The sequence below is a fragment of the Penaeus japonicus genome, unplaced genomic scaffold, assembly GCF_977035675.1.
Source record: "Penaeus japonicus unplaced genomic scaffold, GWHDUDI00000001_assembly GWHDUDI00000009, whole genome shotgun sequence".
Classification (NCBI taxonomy): Eukaryota; Metazoa; Arthropoda; class Malacostraca; order Decapoda; family Penaeidae; genus Penaeus; species Penaeus japonicus.
Genome location: NW_028234411.1, coordinates 21,422,020 through 21,442,019, shown reverse-complemented (window position 1 = coordinate 21,442,019; position 20,000 = coordinate 21,422,020). Strand labels below are relative to the sequence as shown.

General features: G+C 36.2%; 2 protein-coding genes across 5 annotated transcripts in view; one reads left to right on the top strand and one right to left on the bottom strand.

Moving 5' to 3' along the window:
• Positions 1 to 753: 753 nt before the first annotated feature.
• LOC122248863 (uncharacterized) lies at positions 754 to 16,140 on the top strand. Of its 3 annotated transcripts, none has more exons than XM_043009198.2 (4): positions 754 to 807; positions 6,029 to 6,356; positions 7,002 to 7,190; positions 8,155 to 16,140. In XM_043009198.2, the coding sequence occupies exons 2-4, from the start codon at positions 6,090 to 6,092 to the stop codon at positions 8,425 to 8,427; spliced, it is 729 nt and encodes a 242-aa protein (XP_042865132.1). In that variant the 5' UTR covers positions 754 to 807; positions 6,029 to 6,089; the 3' UTR covers positions 8,428 to 16,140. The 3 variants fall into 3 exon arrangements, with proteins under 3 accessions (XP_042865132.1, XP_042865130.1, XP_042865131.1); XM_043009196.2 differs by lacking the exon at positions 754 to 807 and adding an exon at positions 1,799 to 2,025; XM_043009197.2 differs by lacking the exon at positions 754 to 807 and adding an exon at positions 3,476 to 3,595.
• Positions 16,141 to 16,142: 2 nt separating this feature from the next.
• Positions 16,143 to 20,000, bottom strand: part of LOC122248861 (uncharacterized) — a 5,286-nt gene continuing 1,428 nt past the window's right edge. For both annotated transcript variants that reach the window (XM_043009190.2, XM_043009191.2), the window contains exons 2-6: positions 18,953 to 19,017; positions 18,498 to 18,672; positions 17,352 to 17,502; positions 16,701 to 16,847; positions 16,143 to 16,460 (exon numbers count right to left, since the gene is read on the bottom strand). In XM_043009190.2, the coding sequence (XP_042865124.2) occupies positions 16,278 to 16,460; positions 16,701 to 16,847; positions 17,352 to 17,502; positions 18,498 to 18,672; positions 18,953 to 19,013 (717 nt within the window). In that variant the 5' untranslated portion in view covers positions 19,014 to 19,017 and the 3' untranslated portion in view covers positions 16,143 to 16,277. The remainder of the gene's footprint in view (positions 16,461 to 16,700; positions 16,848 to 17,351; positions 17,503 to 18,497; positions 18,673 to 18,952; positions 19,018 to 20,000) is intronic.

The window sequence follows — 20,000 nt, the reverse complement described above, 5'->3', positions numbered from 1 at the left end:
GGAGGGGGGGTAACAGAGAGAGAGGAGAGAAGGAGTGAAAGATAGAGAGAGAGAAGGAGGGAGTAAGAAGGAGAGAAAGAGAGAGTCTGAGGCAGAGACAGAGACAGAGCGAGAGCGAGAGCGAGAGAGGCAAAGCGAGAGAGAGAGGGGGGGGATAGAGAGAGAGAAGAGAGAAAGAGAGAGAGAGAATGTGAGAGAGAAGTGTAGAGTAGGGAGAGAGAGAAGGGAGGAGTAAGAGAGAGAGAGAGAGTATGGAAAAGGGAGGGGAATAACAGGGTGAGGGAGAGGAGGAAGAGTAGACAAGGAAGGAAGCCAGAAAGGTCGAGGATGTAAACAGGACGGGAAGAGAACGCAAAGGAGAGGGTAGTGAGGGGAGAGAAGGACAGAGGCACACATGAGGGTGAGCGAGGATGAGGGAGAAAGAAGGAGAGGAGGATTTGAGGAAGGAAAAGAAAATGGCGCTAACCAGTAAAATGACATTTGAAAACCGACATGAGGAATCAGACATGTAAACACCCCCTTCCATACACACAAAAAAAAGAAGAAAAAAAAGAAAGAAAAATAAAGATAAAAGGAAAATGTCTGAAACAGTATGCTCCTAAGGTGTTTTCTTCGTAAACAACGATAAACATGACAAATTTCATAACATAAAGGAGGATATTCCGAAAACAAAACCTTGAAGTTAATGAAACATCAGGAGAGGTGGGGGTTGTATGAGATGAGGGTGAGGGGGGGGGATATTAAAACAGTAGCAAAGAGAGAAGCGAAGTGATCTAGGGAGGTTACCATGGAAGCAGCTCTCGCCAGGTACCGCAGTCATGAAAACAGATACGGATACAGGATCACGAGCGCTGTATCTTACGTGGTGATTTTGTGTTTTTTTTCTTCTATAGTGTGAAATGTCTTTTTTTTTGGGGGGAAGGGTGTTTTTTTTTACAATTGCTTTGTGCATGGTTCGTAAAATGGCCGTTGCACTATTGTAAGTCGTTAAATAGCTATAGTTATAATATGATAAAAGCCATTCTTTTTTTTAGAAGTTCATTACATTGTTATTTTATAATGTCACAGTCGTATTACAGTTTTAAGACATAGCGTAGTTACAAGACGTGAAATAGTTCGGATTATTGCATGACGATCATTTTTTACGGGTTGAAATGATATAATTAAATATCGTGTTAGAATTGTGGTGGTCATTGTACAAGTGCGGATATACTAAAGTCACGGCTAAGATATTGTCATTAAATCCCATAACTGGAAAAGATTTCAGCTGAATAAGGGAATGTTTTAAATATAATACACACGTGGTATAGGGGATACTGAAGTAGTTCTATGGAGTTCTATGGAGTGTTATAGCTGAGTTAAAGGCATGTTGCGATTAGGTTAACGGACTGTAACGACTAGACTCAGGGGCTATTGTAGTGGTAGAGAGGAAGGGGTTATGTAACACTGCTGAAACGAGAATGTGTTAAAGCTGTACGAATCGGTACAGATGGCAAGAAAGCTGTATATTGTTGTGTTGTGACACCAATATTTTAAGAGTATAGTGTTACAGTTCTCTTACAAGAGGTGCACTACCAGACAGTAACGCTAATGAGAAACAATAAATATAGCACTTATGACAAGGTGATATAAGACATACTTTAAATCTGCGTTCTTAGAGTAGGGTGATGTATCATCTTACAGGAAGTGATTATATCACCCCGAGTGTAGGTGAAATAAGATAACACAACAGTCCTATTAGCAGACATCGCAATCTTATAGTGGAGCACTGTAACAACCTAATGGCCAGTGACCGTGACTGCATGGAAGCACTGTACTCAGAGAAAGTGTTACAAGTGTCGGTAAGGTTAGGAGCCGAAACTCATTACATAAGTGAACGCCTGAACTGAAGTGTGGGAGCGTTTACATCTATGTCTAGCCAGTGTTGCATCCTTAATGAGATGAGTTCACTGAATAGCTGTGAGTGCCATTGTGTTGCAGAAGTGGAATCAGCATTCTTGAGCAGCACCCCGAAGGAAGCGCGAGGTAAATACACAAACAACAGCAGATACTTTTGCTGCCGCTGTCATTGGCTCTCTCGTCTCCTCCCCATGCTCTCCACCCCCTTCCCCTCCCCCCTTCCTCTCCCTACTCCTTCGATCTCACTCATCCCACACCTCTCCTGTCCTTTTCTCGTCAGCATCCTTGACTCCGGATGCTTGCCTCATGCCTCATACCCAGTCACCATAGAACCCCCCCCCCCTCACACACTTTTATTTGGAAAATACCTCTAGTGTAGACATAAGGAGTGGCACAAGGTGAGAGAGGTGAGGGTGAGTTTAGAAGCAGTGGAGGGGTGGGGTGATGGAGGGAGGGGGAGAAGGGAAAGGGGGAATGTGGGTTTAAAAGCAAGGGACGGTTGGGACGATGGGGGTGGGGGTATGTGGGGGGACGGGGGTAGGCAGGAGAATGAGAAGCTGATGGCGTTGTATAAATGTTCTTTCAGCATGTGTTGACGAAAGACTTAAGGTTACAGGAAAATGGGAGTTCCTACGCAAAGGTGTCAAATTGCACATATATCCTGAGGGTATTATCGAGGTGCAGGAGCTGCCCCAAAGGAGTTTCATTATGTGCATTTTCAGGGGGGAGTGAGGTTGAGAGGTCCGCTGGGTGTGAGGGATGACTCATCAATATTTTGAGGAAATGAATCCCTGTTCCTTTTACTTTTTGTCAGAAAACTGAGCGGGCTTCTTTTATTTTTATTTGCCTGATACTCGTCAGTAATCATCCGGTTTATCCATAGCACTATGAACTGGATATACACATCCAAGCAAATATGGCTGAATCAAAGGCGGCCTTGAGACTAGTTCATAAAAAAAACGAATAATGGCACTGTATTTTACGACTGCGTGTGAGATGCCATTGGCATTAGCAATAGATTTTATCGAAAGTTCTGGATGAAAACTGCCCTGGGATCAACCCATATCCCAATCACAGACATAATCGCCACCAATCAATATAGGCGTCTCCATGTCCCCAAGAAGTAGGCCAAACGCCATTTATGACATTAATATTTGTAACTTCGAAAAAAAATCTCCTATAGTCATTTTTTTCGCAAAACTTTACTGGAAGATCCAATATCTCATTCCTAGGTGTATAACCGGAACATGCGTGCTTAGGGCTCAAAAATGTTAAAAATAGAACAAATATGCGGGTAGCTTTGCTTTGACCCACAAGTTCCTCTCCTTTTGGATGAAAAACGGGAAATTTAGTAATTCCAAGCGGACGGAGGCCCACACAGCTGGTAAAATCATCTCCCCATACACATTTTGTTCCAAAGATCTCATAAGCAAATTAATGTGTGATTACCAGGACTCTGAGGTAAAACAATCAGGGAAAAAGGGAAATTTATTTGACCCAGCGGATGGTCAAAATCGTCTCTCCATACGCGTTTTATTCCAAAGATCTCAAAACTATAGTAAGATCTCCTCGCCAAGACATAGAGGTGTAAATTCCATGAAAAAAGGGGAAATCTTTTATCCCGCGGATGCTCTTGCTTTGTGCTGGCATCCGCTTTGTTTACACTGCAGACGCTGTCACAAATGACTCCTAAAAGGTGCTGTGTTTCGCTCATTTTGTAGAACTAACTCTCCCATCAATTCAGTCAAATCATAGAATAAGTAGGGAGTTTCGTATTTCGTATTGAAGGGGAGTAAGGGCGACTTGTGAAGTGAGGGGAGAACAGAGTTTAGGGGGAAGGCTTGCGCGAAACTCTACGGGAAACAACCTTCATTTCGGATTATTAGGTTAGTACTCGGGGATGAATCGGATATTAATTTGCTCTTATCGAAGGAGGCGTCTTCAAGAGTTCTCATGTGTAAGGATGGATCTATGATAGTTAAGACAAGGACTGCTTACATATTTCATTCAATAGAGTAGTTGATACAAAGTTGTGTTCAGAAAACTTGTATAGTTCATAACACTGAAAAAAAAGTGTTTCCTTTGCACATTGTGAATACTAGTGCACAATGATGCCACATGGAGTAATCGTATCATATGAGTAATGCATTGGGAGAATTGTTGTTTAGTTATGATATCTCCTCTATAGTAGAGAGAGTATTTACTTACATGAACATTTTCATGGGTTAGGTTCCCTTGAGTTCAATGTGCACTTTGTTGATATATAGTGCAGTCTTGTTACCTGAATCTGAACCATTTATAGCCTTGCTAATTAATTTGGATCTTATACTAATGGCATTGGTCTTTTTTGCTGCAAATTGTAGTTATTGGTAAATGTAACTAGGCCTTGCATATTGACCTATGTGTGTGTCCTACACTTTTGTCTGTGATCAAGCAGAAGCTTTTTAACTTGCTCTGTATATGTTGACAAGATTAGCTTGCAGACCTTCCTGATGATTTAGTGTCCAATAAGGGCCCAAACCATCTAAAAAATAGAGGGATGGGGAAACTAGCCCAAACAATATTTTTCCATAAATCCATCATAAATTGCGGACTTAGGCTGACGTTGGAACCCTGTAACTCTGGAGCTAACGCCGTTACAGCCATAATACTTAGTGACTGTGTGTGCGCCTCAGCTGTGAGCAGATCTCGATGTTGTGTCATGTATGCATTGACTCCTGTCTTTTAAGCTTAATCGGTGCCGACATGTATGTCATGACACCTGTACATAATGCATTAAGCTTTGCTGAAGCATTGAAGGCTTGGAGGCTGCAGCAATCATTTGACATTGGCCCATTGTTAAGTCAACACTAAGCTTTTAGACCTTCCATTGCAGATCGGAGCAACTTTTATATTGATTTGGACAGAATACTGCCAATTGTCATTGCAAGAGCAAAGAATGTTGATAGCCAGTGTGGGTGAATTAGTAAGATTACTTCATTATTTATCAGACTACAAGCTTTGGTTTATGATTTATCTCTAAGATTCAGAATGTTCAGTGGAATTATAAGTACATAGGATCTAATTTTATTGCTTTGATGGAAAGGGTGTGTACTGCACAAAAGCATTGAAGTAATTAGTGGTTACTATTCCAGACCTGTTTAGAGAGAGGGGAAAAAAAGAGAAATTCATTAAGAATAAGCCAATGCTTAACAATTGAAGTTATCTCAAGATAAATGCATTACCACTGTCCTCTTTGCCTCCTTTCATATGCTTTCGATATTTAAGAGTTGCAATAGCAGAAATTTGTAAATGTTAATTGGATAACAGAGTAGTTCTTACTTTCTGGAATATTGCAGTAACAGTCAACCAAGTAGTCCATTGCTTTATGAAATATTATGATAGTTGATAGTTACAGTTACCAAATTATTGATTATAAATTGTTGTACATGTCCCCTCACTCTCTCTTGTTGATTCTTCTAAGGCCACAAGAAGTACCTGTCAGGGAAAACTGGATTAGTACTGGACCTTCTGTTTGATGATTCATTTGCAGAAATAATGTCTGCAAAATGAGTGTTTGATCAGAATTATGTCCCTTTCCTTTGCTTAGCTATATAATCCTTTCTACAATATGGAAAGTTTATTCCTTTACTTTACTTTGCTTTACTTTGTTTTGTAGAATTTATTTTCTTCAGATAAATTAAGTTAAACACTTTCCTGAACTTCTTAATATGAAAACAAAAAAATGAATAGATAATGTTTATTTTTTGTATTTTTTATCTATTTATTTTGTATTTTTTAAAAGTGTACCCTTGTGGATGATTTATATAATATCACTTCAGAACTTTTATGCAACAGCATACTGTATTTGTCACTATTAACTAATTGCCTTTTGTCAGTTTAAGTAAAAGTAAAAAAGGAAAAGAAATTTAAAAATTATCATACATATGTGTGCATGTGTGTATTTGTGTTTCTTACAGTAGTCTGTTGTGTAACTTTGAGATCAAACTTGATAATCTAGTTCTAGAGTTTCAGCACACAGTATGAGACAGTACATATTTCATCAGTGTAAAAAATTATAAGAATGAAATACAATAGATCATGGCATAGAACGAGAAGGATAATCAATTTTTGTATCATTATTTTCCAGGTGATAACAAGAATGCAAGGAATGCCCCAGTAGTCTCAGCTGGAAAAACACAAAAGCTATAATGCTTCTAAACCCGGACATGCTTCCCCAGCAAGATGGCGCCATGTCCATAGAGCCACAGTATGATGGGGTCATAATGCTCAGTCCCGAGGCAGTGCTTTTTAGCGACGCCAAGCCCAGACCCGACGGACGGAAGGTTTACCACGTATTTGAGCGAACCCCAGGGGATGGGCCCAGGGACGAGGCAGCACAGAACGATGATTTCAGGTCCAGAAGAGAGCAGCTCTTTTCTCAGGCGCATGAGAATACCATACACAACATACAGCAGGTAATTAGAAGGCATGCAGTGTATTGCAGACTTATGTGTTTGAGGAAATATTAATGTATGTATGCAAATAGCCATCAAGAATGAGTTTAGGGTGGAAGGTAGCAGAAGAATAAGGAAGTTATTCCTTTTATGTCCTTTTTTGTCTCAATCTTTCATTTTTACATATTTTTTCATCCATAGTCTACTTTACTGCCAATCATAATAGCTCAGACTCAAATTAAATAGCTGGATATAGATAAAAAATTATATCTCTTTAAGAAAATGAGCAAGCAGTGGGTTCTTGGACTAGAAAGATAGAACCAAAGCACAAGTGGAAACTTTCCCGTATTTTTTTTTAGTTACCAGTTTGCCCCACTACATAATCTTGTACCATCAAAAGTATTATTTTGTACATATGAAGTCTAAATTTCTTAATATGACAAACAGTAAAGTATAATCATTGATTGACAGCCAGTCTGCCTAGGCATATTGGCTGTATGATAGAAATGCTGGTGCTTGAATCCAAAGTTTTGGACACAGTGGCGGATTTGACTGATAGTGGTAAAACAGCTGTAGAAAATGGTGGGCCTTTTAGCTCCTCATTTTCTTGCTCTTGTCCATTTCCGGTGAAAGATTTGCCCAGTAACCATTCATGCAACTCCAAAGGTTCTGGCTGAAAGTGGGCTAGTCAACCAGGACTGGTGCGAAGGGAGTCTGGGTGACACGGCAGAAGGTGCACCAGTAGCACCCACCAACAACCATTCAACAGAAGGCCACAATATCACTCAAACAACACAAAGTAATGCCAACACACAGACCTGCCTTGATCATCAGCTACAGCCTCCACCACGTAAGGTAAGTGCATGGGGTATGAATTTAGTAGGTTATCATTAGCACAGAAGTTGGGCTCTCATCTTCCTCTTTTTCACTCTCTGCATTTTTTTAGATTTTGATTGTTGCCTTTTTAACCCAATTACGACGGTGCGTCACGCTCGTGTGACACAGCTAAATTCCCGATGCCGGGGCGTCATGCCAGTGTGACGATTACAATGCAATATTGCAATCGCCCGGCATAGGGGTTTTCGGGTAGCGTGTGCCCCGTCGGGAAAGGGTTAATAGATATTCATATCAAGACCCTTGTGATATTTAGCTGTTTGGTTAATTCTAATTCTGTTTATATATATAACATTAGAAATGATATGTGCAATTTGCCGTCAACTTTTCAGACCAATATGTACTAATATGCAGCATGATAAGACAGTGCTACAGTTGCTATTGAGTTCAGAACAATGATGATGTATTGTCTGCCATATAGTACATGTGTTAACTGCTGTGGAATCAGATCTAATGTTTTTATAGTTTGGAAAGGGAATGGGTGGAGAAGGATGAGGATGGAGGAAAATTGATTTTAAGATAAGAAAAAGGATTCTTGGCAATAGTTGGAGTTGAAGGAGAAGGAGAGACCTCAGCACCATCTCCAATTGTTAATCCTGTATAGCAAGCTATAGCAACTTATCACCCTGTTATGCTGATTCATGGAATGATTCTTAGAAAAAAAAGAGATAGATTTGGAGCTCTGTCATACACATGAGAATTCATTATCTAGATGGTGTGCCTGGATTACCAGGAATACTGGATTTTTTCTCTGGTGTATCTTATCTTTCTCAGTCTGATAATGGTTATTAGCATATGTGTCAAGCAAACTATACACATAGTTACATACATTAAAAGAGATATATGTAAGCAGAATTCTTTTAAGATGAAACCTTATTTGGTATGCCTTTTCAGTAATGTACTGTATCTTTTGTCATTTTTACAGCTACACCAGTTTGAAATGGTGTTCCCCATAGAGCCATACAGCTGCGTGCAGAAACGACGGCTCCTAAGGCGCTTGCGCCGCAAAGGAGTTGGGCAAGTTGAGTTAGAACCTGAAAACCACCGTATTAATGTCACCACGAGGAGATCGGCCAATGTGATCTTGTCTGTCCTACGAGGAGTCGACCCCAATGCCAGGCTATTGGGGACATTTCGTGAAACTTTAATAGAAGATAACATAGATGCAGATTCTGTCGAGGTTGTGGATGGATTATAGGATAAGGATAGGTGCTAGACCCTGTGGTTGATAATGTCGGTAGTCAGAACTTGTTAGCCGAGAGTGACCAGGGAGTAGTTAGCTACTGGGAGTTTCTAAGTAAAGATTTGTATACTGTGAGCAAACTTGGACATGATCAGAATATTGTAGTCAACTTGCATGTCACTAAGCTACAAAGTTGGATTAATACCTCATAGAACTGCAGAAACATAACCTGCTCTGGGCTGTTCTCATAAGATTGGCCCCTATTTGTGCACACTTGCAAAGGCATTGGAACTTTTACTATAGAAGCATTTATAAGGGATATGTGGTGTAATGTTCAAAATGTTCAAAACAATGCATCTCTCAGAGCCATTTAGAATGAGGTGGTTGGTTGGTTTCACAGGCCACCCATCATAAGACTCGCTAAACTTAAATTCAGAATTAGAGTGGGACCAGTTTGTTCCTCTTGGTTTAACATCAAGCCCTATCCCAGAGGAAGATAACTGATAAGGAAGGCCAGGTAATGTGTAAAGGAATAGTCCTTCAGTAATCTGTAATCTCTGACCGTTACTTTTTTCTTCCTCTACTTTTCATTGATGATAATGGATTTATCTATTTGTGAATTTCAGTTTACGAAAGGGGTTGTAATCACCATTGGCATGCCCTTGTCAATATCAAGATACCCAGAATAGATGTAGACATTACCAGTTATTGATTTTTTAAGGGGGGTGGGGTGTTTGTTGGGGGGGATGAGGTATAGATTTTTTTTTCTAAAGGTGCAAATTTAGCTTGTTATCTTTATGGCACTGTAATCTCTATGGTACATATACAGAAGTGAAAGTTTTCTGACACCAAAATTAGTGACAGGAAACAAATGTGGAACTCATACTGTACATTACTTTAGCACGGCAATACTTAGTGAATTAGTGAAGATCATTCATGTTTTTTTTTAGAGTCAAAGTGTCAAGTTGAATAATGTATTGACAGCTACAGGGTACCTTCAAATCTCATGTTTTAGTGAATTCTAGTCAACATAAAACATTATTGACAGTTTTCTTTATTAATGAAATATTCATTTTTGTTGTTATTATTATTATCATTATTATCATTATCATTATCATTATCATTATCACTATAATTATTATTGATATAAAGATCATCATCATTATTACACTTCCATTGTTATTATTATTATTTTTATTATTATTACTATTATTATTATTATTATTATTATTATTATTATTATTGTTATTGTTATTATTATTATTGTTATTACATTTATTATTATTATTAACATCATCATTATATCTATTATTACTATTTTATCAGCCATCATTACTTAAATTGTTTTTTTTTTTTTTTATAAATTTTAGTATTTATTTTTCTACTTCACGTCTTGAATTTTTTCCTTGCCTTTTAAAAAGTGTTTATTTTAGTCAAGCATTTTTTTTTTCTTTTCTTTTTCCATTATTTTTATTATGTTATTGTTATGCTTGCTCTTATTTGTAGTGTTATTTATGCACAGCACTTCATATGTTATTACATAAGCACAGTGGTTATTGATGTTTGTGTATAAGTAAGTTTTTTTGTTTTTTTTTTGGAGAAGAGTATCCTGATGACAATGAAAGAGTAAAAAAAAAGACCACACTCATATAAGATTTTTTCCTTCTTCTTCTTCTTCTTCTTCTTCTTCTTTTTAAAGCTTGGTAATGAGCCAGATATTAAAAAGATCATTAGTCACCAAATGTCTACCTAAGGTTCACCAAAACCAAAACCACAAGCTACCTACTGAGAAAGTCCTTTTACTCATACATTTTTCTTCCCAGAATTGCACTGAATCAGCCAGGTATCTAAGCATAAGTAGAGTACACTTTTATTTATTATGATTATTTTGTTTTTGTTTTGTTTTTATTATGTATAGTGAGAAATATGGGAGTGCTTGTGCTCAGGACCCTAATGTAATGTTTTGCACAAATGCACATCTTTTTTTCCATACTTTGTCTGTTCTGCATTGTCTGTCTTTGTGGCTTTTCAGTCCCCAAGACAGTAATATCACTTATGGAATGAGAGCTTTTTTTAAGAACATATGATGGATTGTGTATCACAAGCACTGGCATCTTGCAGGGTTTGCTGATTTCTTTTGACATTCAGGTTAGCAGTAGTAATACAGAGAAAGTTCTGTAGATCAATGAAAATTCAGTGATTGCATTGTATGGTGGATAGGCCAAGATACTTAAAGAATCTCAGATGTAGGTGGTAAATGGACGAGCCACATTTATATGTTTATTTAATTTTTTTTTTTCCTGCCACTTCACCATAGATGTATTACATATTTTTAGAAAAGCACAAAACAGTGTTACTTTCAAAGAAGTAAGGAAAGTTATGTAATTGCTCTCATCCACTGGATTATTATTTATTTGTATATATAAAGGTATATCATAACACTTTTCTAAACAACTAACTTGGCCCCAAAATATTAGTTATATTTTTCTTGCACATATTCATTTTCCATCACCATGAGGTTAAGAAGAAACTCAATTGCAGGGATTGTATTTCACTAATTACATTTTTCTTCTTTTTTTTTGTACATGGACATAATCATTATCAATATTTAGCATAACCATAGATATTTATATTTGCATATAGGATTCAGCACAAAGTTGTCAAAGATAAATGCAGCATACATATATTCATACATATATACATGCATACATACATACATACATACATAGAGAATTAGGAAGTAGCACAGGTACTTTTAGACTTCATGATTGTCTTCCAGTCCTAAATTTACATATTAAAAACTACTCATAGTTGCAACTGATAAAAAATAAGGTTAAGACTTCTGGCAGTGCCTCTAGTGTCCCAAAAATACTACCAGTAGATAGAAAGTGTTACTAGATAGTACAGCTTGCACTTTTTAGTGGTGCTCACAATTTCACCATTATTTTGGGGACCAGTATGACTAGAGGTACTGCCATAGTTCTAGAAACATTTCATAGCAGTTACAGTAATTGTTACTTTCTGGCATATAAGTCTGTGATTAGAAGACAAGTCTTTGCCTGATAATGCCAAGGCGCTTTTGGCTCTGCCTGGGCTTAACACCAAGATATTTTGAAATGTGTTGGCCTAGTGACTTGGGATATTCAGCTGCTGAAGCTGTAGCCACCCACCATGCACAAGATGATGACCCGGTGTGCTGGCATACTAAAAGTTATGATTTGATATCATGTCCTCAGCAGCAAGCGCTGCAGCCACATGATGTGATATCACATCATTTGTCATTAACAGGTTAAAGTACCAGCAGTGTACTTCTTAGCTATATACACATACATTCATACATATATGTAAATGTATATGCACATACATACATACATACATACATACATACATACAAACATACATACATACATACATACATACATACATACATACATACATACATACATACATACATACATACATACACACACACACACACACACACACACACACACACACACACACACACACACACACACACACACACACACACACACACACACACACACACACACACACACACACACACACACACACACACACACACACACACACACACACACACACACACACACACACACACACATTCAAAGATGCATGCAAAAAACACATAGATATATGTATATATACACATTTCATTAAATTAACTGGATTGTTTTGTGTTTTGGAGATATTTAGGCATTTATTATTGCTTTGAAAGGAGTGCTTGTTGAAGAAGTAACATATATTAATGGTTTTGTCTTCCTTATACATTTCTTTGTGGATTTATAACCAAAGTATTTCCTAATGTAACCTCATTGGTTATTTTGTTACCTTAAGAAATGATTTTGTTTTTGTCTCTGTTTATGGCATTTGCTTGAGAATACAGTTTCTTTGATAAGTTACTGGTTATACTCTTTTTTTTCCTATTTTGTGAAATAGGACATAGTATTTGATATGTGGTGTAATGCTAAAGGTAATGTGTTCTGTGGTAAAGTCACTGATTTTCTTTGCTTTTCCGAGAATGGCAGAGAGTGTCCAGCAGACTGAAGCTTTTTGTAAACACTGAGTGTGAAAGTGGGATATATTTTAGGACGCCCGTTCGCAACTTTCCTCCCTCCTGTATATTTGTAGCCTGTTTAGGTCTACTTGTGTATTTGTATTGCATTTTAACTAGTCTTTTTTTTATGCTAGGAAAATTAAAACGAACATGCATTGATGCATTGTTTTTACCATTGTCAAACTAATGAAATTTTATTGTTTGATTTGGGTAATATTCTCAGATATCCTTGGTAGAAACTAAAAATTGTTTCAAAGGATAAAAATTTTGTTTACAATTAACCCCAGCCTGAGTAAGTATATTCATATGTGTGTAAATTTGTTACTATCTTATTATTTATTTTTGTTAATGTGTTTCAGTTATTTCCTCACTGATATTTTTTGTGATTTAAATGAATTAAATTAGGTTGAAATAGAGGCAACAGAGGCAAAAAGATCCATGTGAATTCACAGGTATAAAAGTAGAATGTGTCTGCCACTGAAAAATAATGATTTTCATTGTAATGACAGAACATTGAATCTAAATTTGCAGTTGCTGATACACTAAACATTGTAGATTTAACAGATTTCATGTCGTTGATTGTTCTCTATATAAGAAAATGGAAAATAAATTCTGAGTCTCGTTACATGTCAAATAATCCTGTACATAGTTCGTCTTTGTAGGAGTTCATAGAGGAGAAAGCCATACATTTAACGTTATTTATTTATTTTGCTATTTGTTCACAAATGCTGTGTGTGTGTGTATTTTCATACCAAGTCACCCAAACAAAGTGCAAAAACAATAATTGTAGTTTGAATCTGTTGTACGGATAATGTTCGTTGGTTGGATTAGTCCGTCCCGAGCCTAAGTTTGAGCTTCACTGTTTATCCAGTTTATGCTGCCACAGCAATGGAAAAAATAAGAAAAATATTAAATATATCCAGTAAGTAGATACTTCTTTTTCATAGTGAGGAAAAGAAAAGGTGATACAAAAAAAAATGACATGAAAAACGTTGACAAGGACTCAATGAAAGTTTCTTATTTTCCCTTGGCAGACTCCACTAGGAAATAAAACATTGAAAAAATTCCAAAGCAAAGTATATTACAACCCTACTTGGATAGGGTTCATACAATATTCCTGTTTATTTATTCATCTCTTTTTTTTTACCCCAATGATTGCACACGTGTGTATACAAGGGAGGATTTTAAAATATTAGACCTTTGGCTATAAAATGGAAATTTTACTTGTTACATTGACATAGGTTTTTTCCCTTTTCAAAGTAGGTTCCGTGGTTCTGTACACACCTGCCAAACTATTTCCACGTCTTGAAACATTATTCAGAGTCCTTTATGAGTTGCCTCATAGTGTAACCCTTGATCTACCAGTATGCTCCAGATGGCCAAACTATCATTAAGGAGTTATTCTTTTCCTGTTAAGATGCCGTGTCACTCTTTTTTCTCCTTTTTGGCAATGTCAAATTGCCACCATCATGACAATGCCCCTGTCCAGAACAGATTAAGGTAAATGCAGAGGTTACTTTGGATGATGCTTAAAAAAGTCTTTGAGAAATCTTTCTAGGAGTGGGAACATCATCGGGCTAGGTGTGATGAGAACCAATGGGTGTTTCTTGATGAAGATTAAAGATTCCTCAGTTTGTCAAGTATGGTTTTCTCTTCATAGCCAAAAGTCGGATACTTTTCAATCTGACTTTGAACATGGTTGGCACTTAGAAATACAGTGCTAGTCTTTGGTCGATGTCACAAGTTAGCTTCCGTATTTGAACATAATACAAATGCTCAAACTTGTTATCTGTACTTATGTACTGTACCTACCTAATCTATAACTTGATAGTGTTATTTGAATATCATCCATAATTAAGTGTTAATTTTTTGAGTTTTTCTTGTCATGTACTAAAGGCAAGCCAAATAATTCAGGACATTACCAGATAGGTGATTGATCTTTAGGACCCTTTTTTATGTTGATCTATAAAACAAAACAAAAAAAATGAAATTCACTTTCAGATCTTGGCTACTATCATTTTAGTGTGCCAAAGAACCATTAATGTAATATAATTTTTGCTTGTGATTTTCTATGGTAATGTACCTTAGGTCTTTGGCTTACCTTTTTCATTTTGTATTTAATCTTGCCAGCTCATATTTTGTATGATATATCAAAAAAACAAAACAAAAAACTTGTTGTTCATGCATGTACATAAAAATATACTTTTCATTTCTACTTACTGTGTGTAAGGTACATATGTGGTGTGCATTCACTGTTATGTGTGTTAATAATGTGGTGTACACGTTATATAAACTATTTGTGCCAGTACATTGCACATGTCTGAACATTGCTAGCAACATTGCTTGCAGCAGTTCAGAAGAAATGGAGATCGTGACTTCAGATGGCCCTTCACACTTGGCAAAAAAAAAAAGCTTTTAATATATTGTGTTTTAGGATTTTAAGTCTAGTCCAAAACTATTTGATACTGTTTTGTAGGGTGCCTTTGTATCATCATTGCAGAATATCAGTACTATCTCATGGTGGGCTTTATATACGAGACATCTAAATGTAATTACACAGCCCAAGTGGTAGTTTCTTAGTAATGTTGTAGCGAAAGGCAGAAACGTTGTCTTTCTTTCTTAAGATACATGAAGTTGAATGGGAATCACACTGAAATACTCAAGTAAGTGATACATATATTTTATTTTTCTGGTTTCTTGCTGAATCAGGTGAGGGGGGCAAAGAAAATTGAATGCTGGCTTGTAAAAGATTTAAGCCATGCATTCCTTCCATCTTTGACATGTTGCAAACAGTAAAATGACACATTTGCAACCTTGTTTTAGATAGGAAGGATTAAAGGTCCTTGTCATATATGATTGGACGAGGGCTGGTCCCTGCGGTTGTATTGTAGTTTATCATTGTTTATTATTCTTAAGCACAAAGAGATACACTATGTATCAATGGCTGAGTCACATTGGCAAAGAGCATTGACCTCATGTTTTCTACTTAAAAGTGGATTCCCCACAGTATGTTTGCTTCCATTTGTAACTTTTGTAAATTTTGCAAGTTAACTTTTTTTCTTAACTCCCAAATTTCATATATTTGTAAATGTTTGTGTTTAATACAATTCTGGCAACAAATGGAATTCATATCTGAATAATATCAATATCACATTGTTGAGAATGGATTTTCAGGCATAACGTTACTGATTCATTAAATATCTCATAGAGGGATAGAAATAATTTGTTAAATGAATTACTCAGAGTTTTGGTTTCTCCTGTTATAAGTCAATCAAAAATTGAAGTAAACACTTTTCATTCTAATTTACCCTACATTGTATTTTTTTTTTTTTCCCTCTAATTTAAGTACTCATTATTTATATATTATATACATAACATTAACCTCTCACATTGTCATAATCTGTTGTACATCCCCATATTAATGCATGAATATTTATTTACTGCAGAACATAAACAACTCTTGGAGGAAAAAAAAAAATGGAGAATGCCCCAGGCATTTCTCTACCATTCTTGTTGTTGCCTGTAATTACATGTTTATCCAATTATCATTTTTGTTAGATCTCATCAGTCTTTGAATTCTACAGTAATGTCTTTCATGTTGTGCATTTAAAAGTGATTGGCATTAAATGTCAGATAATGAAGAAAAATAATATGGGTTTTATTAGATTCCTTTAATTCTAACAATATTTACATATTTATATATCTCAAAGGTTATTTTTCAAAGTAAAACGTAATGCGGCAAGTTTCCTCAGCTTCCCTGTCTCTCTCTCTCTCTATCTATCTTCCTCTATTTTCTCTTTTGCTGCTTCAGTTCTTTCTCTTCCATCAGCTGTTTTATAATATCAGCCGGCAGCCTCTTTCCTCTCCAGAATCTGGGGATGGGTTTCTCCTTTGTTGTGCGCAGTATATTGGCCACATAGGCAGCTGCGTCGAAGGCTTCCGCCGCACGGATCTTGGCCATTTGTGTTGCCTAAGAGGGGGAAGGGGAGAAGATTTGGAATAGAATATCTATTTCTTTTGGTGATGGAAAGAATTAATTGTTAATCTTGGAATTACTTTTGACCACATTTGCTTAATTTAGTTTGACATACCCTTCCATAATCAGAATATTAAATTGGATATATTTATATATAAAATACTTATAAAATTTCACAAGCATCACATAAATTTCAACAAGTTTACTTAGTACAAAGTTACACAAGATGAATACCTGGAAAAGCTTCTCTTTGCGGTATTCCCTCTTCTGGATAATCTTCAACCATTCGAACTTCATCCTCTTGCGTAACTTTTTGAGCTTGTGTTTGTTCATCATCCTTCTGCGGATTACAATTAAGCGTGCTGCTTGCTTCTCAATCACCTGTAAAGCGGTTGAAAATATGCTTTTACAAACAAGGAAGGAAGAAAATTGCTGCTTGTATTTATGAAGAGGATAATCTTTCCACATAATACAAAAAAATGCCTTTCCTTAACCCATCCCCGACGGGGGAATTCTAGCCTTGAATGTCCAAATGCCGGGGCGTTCGAATTATTAGGCCTAAATCAATTGAATGGCTGGCACAATACTGTGCCGCCCGGCAACTGGGCTTTTGAATGCACGGTACACATGCTGTACCACCCGTCCTGTGTGGGTTAATTTAATCCAATTTGGGAAGTTAGAATTTTACATTTCTACCTTTAGAAAAAAGAACAAAAAATCTAAAACTGAATGATATGACAAAAGGATCCCATACTATTTACCAAAACCTCAACATCATTATGAAAGGGATATCTTGAAGGAAAAACAAAAAACAAAAACAAAAAACACTTTGCTGATGTCCTCAACAAAGAGGATTCTGCCACAACCAAACAACTTAAAACTTGCCTTGTTTGTGGGAGCTTCTCGGATTTCCTCCTTTACCAGCGGTTCGATCTTCTCTGTGATGTTGAGAGATGGTGGAAGATCTTTCTCCATGATTACCCCATTGTACAAGGAAGGTACAGTGATGCTGACTGGCTTCACCAATGATGGAAGTCTGGGGATAAATATAATATTAGATAATAGGTAATAATGAAAATATATTTAGAATAGTGTGATGATGAGGAAATTGAAGACAGTATAATGCTATCAGTCTCACCGTTTGTTTGCGCACTTGATCAGAGGTTTTATATTTAATACATATATCTGGATTTCAATCATGCATTCCAAATCAACTTTAATATATTTTTTGGGGGGGAAGTTGCCTTACAGAGTTCCTATACTCCCAGTGTTACTGTGTGTCAAGATGTGCAGTCAAAACAGAAGTAGCATTATCTATGAATAAATTGGTATCAGTATTCTAATGGCAGACATGAGTGGTGACTAAGTAAGCCAACTGTCATAATGGCAAAGAATATCATGTAAAAGGGAAGTGAATAAAAGATCACTAGAACACAGAGGCAGAGATCTGAGGCAACTGTTCCTCTTTCACTCACATCAAGAAATATTGTCATTCTCATTTAATAATGCTTTGCCCCAAACTACATCTAATAACCGTACACAGACTATCAATAAAGAAGTTCAGTAACACCTACAATTATTGCCTCATGAGACGAGGTAATTAGTTTTATTATTTTTTACAAGGCCACTAAAAATATTTATATATTTAAACAAATTAAATAAATATCTCTAATCATCATTATTATTATCATTACAATTACAATACCTCAGGAATACCAAAGGCTAGATTAAAGAAAAAATAAATCTTGTTACTATGAACATCACAATGGTTACATGTTGTATTAATATTTTGTAGCAAGAATGTTCATACATTAATACAATACTGAAAAACATAAAAGTACATAGACCACGAACTAAAATATTGTTCAACATTTCTCACAAATACTCCTAATATTTGATTTTATGAGCTAAATCCCTGCAAATTTAAACATAAAAATCTGTCACCAAGAAACATTAAAAAAGACTGACCTACGGTAAATCCATATATATTCTCAAAGAGTTGCAATCTTTCTACATTAATTTTTTTTATACCTGTATTCCTGAATGTCATTCGGAGACACAGCTTGGTGCTGTAAGGATGCCACAGCTCTGGCCGATAAACGTGCCTCCTCCGGCGATATTCCGAGCTGACGGAACCTCAAACACAAACCACTTGTAGCTTCCGTTGCTGACGAGCTTGTTGGGAGAGGTATTCTAGTCTTAAATCCTGTGGGGGAGATAAATTTCTTTTTCAGATCCAAGACTGAATGATCTCTACATTCTTACCTGATACTTTTAAAACAAAACTGAAAAAGGAGAATATTTTTACACAGAAATTTCTTGGTCAGTTACATGAAACAAAATATCTTTTGAATCGGGTAAATGTCAGAAAATAGGTAAATCGAGTTATTATAAATACAAGATTAAAAACGGTTAATAATTACTTTAGGGGCAAAATCTTAAATGTTTCAAGCAACAGGAAGCCTTAAAGTAACAAGTAGTCTCACCTGAACGGGTGGCACTCAGTGCTGATGAGGCCAGTCGGCTCACAGTGCCAAGGTGTGACATTGTCCTAAAAAAGGAATAAGATAATGATGAATGAATGATCATATTAACTATGTTTCCAAATTCACTCACTCATTTACTCACTCACTCTCTCTCTCATACACACACACACACACACACACACACACACACACACACACACACACACACACACACACACACACACACACACATATACACACACACACATATATACACACACACACATATATACACACACACACATATATACACACACACACATATATACACACACACACACATATATACACACACACACACATATATACACACACAACGCATATATACATCTATACACATACACATACACATACACATACACACAAGCATCTGTAGACTACACTGTTAATGCTAAAACTTTTACTTGGATTATGACAAGCCCATGCATTTTACAATTTTCAATCATTATAAGATCTGTACATGTCTGCGACCAATGACAATTTATAACAGAATAGTATTAGTGGGTTTCATTTACGTTCTTATCAGTTATTTATTGTGTCGAAAACTGCCTTGGGTTGTACTACAACACATCTTATATGCCACATGTTTTATACCTATATGCCATATACTTATTCTCAAGAGTACAATAGAGATTCATAAAAAATATCATGGATATACACATAGACGGGAGTATCCTTATGCCAAATATGTTGCATTTTAGTTATTATGCATTCAACACACAGAAATTTGAACGTTACTTCATAATATAATCATCCAGTAGGGTACTACAAATAGAACAAAAAATTATGTAATGGTCATGAAGAAGTATCAGAAAATAATAATAATTGATGAAAAAAAGCAAGCACATAAATGCTTATCAAAATCTACTCAATATGTATTAATGTGCCAATATGTTATCAAATATATAATTAGTCAAAACACTTTCTTGCTAAATAAAATAATTTGGAAGTTTTTTTTTGCTTTTGTGAGGGTAAAGCCTTGCCTGATGAAGCCTTATTCTGGATAATT

Excerpts from the sequence above, each read along its gene's own strand:
- LOC122248863 (XM_043009198.2), top strand. The coding sequence starts at position 6,090 with ATGCTTCTAAACCCGGACATGCTTCCCCAGCAAGATGGCGCCATGTCC. Across the intron at positions 6,357-7,001 it reads CCATACACAACATACAGCAG|GTTCTGGCTGAAAGTGGGCT; the intron begins GTAATTAGAAGG and ends GCAACTCCAAAG. Across the intron at positions 7,191-8,154 it reads TACAGCCTCCACCACGTAAG|CTACACCAGTTTGAAATGGT; the intron begins GTAAGTGCATGG and ends TCATTTTTACAG.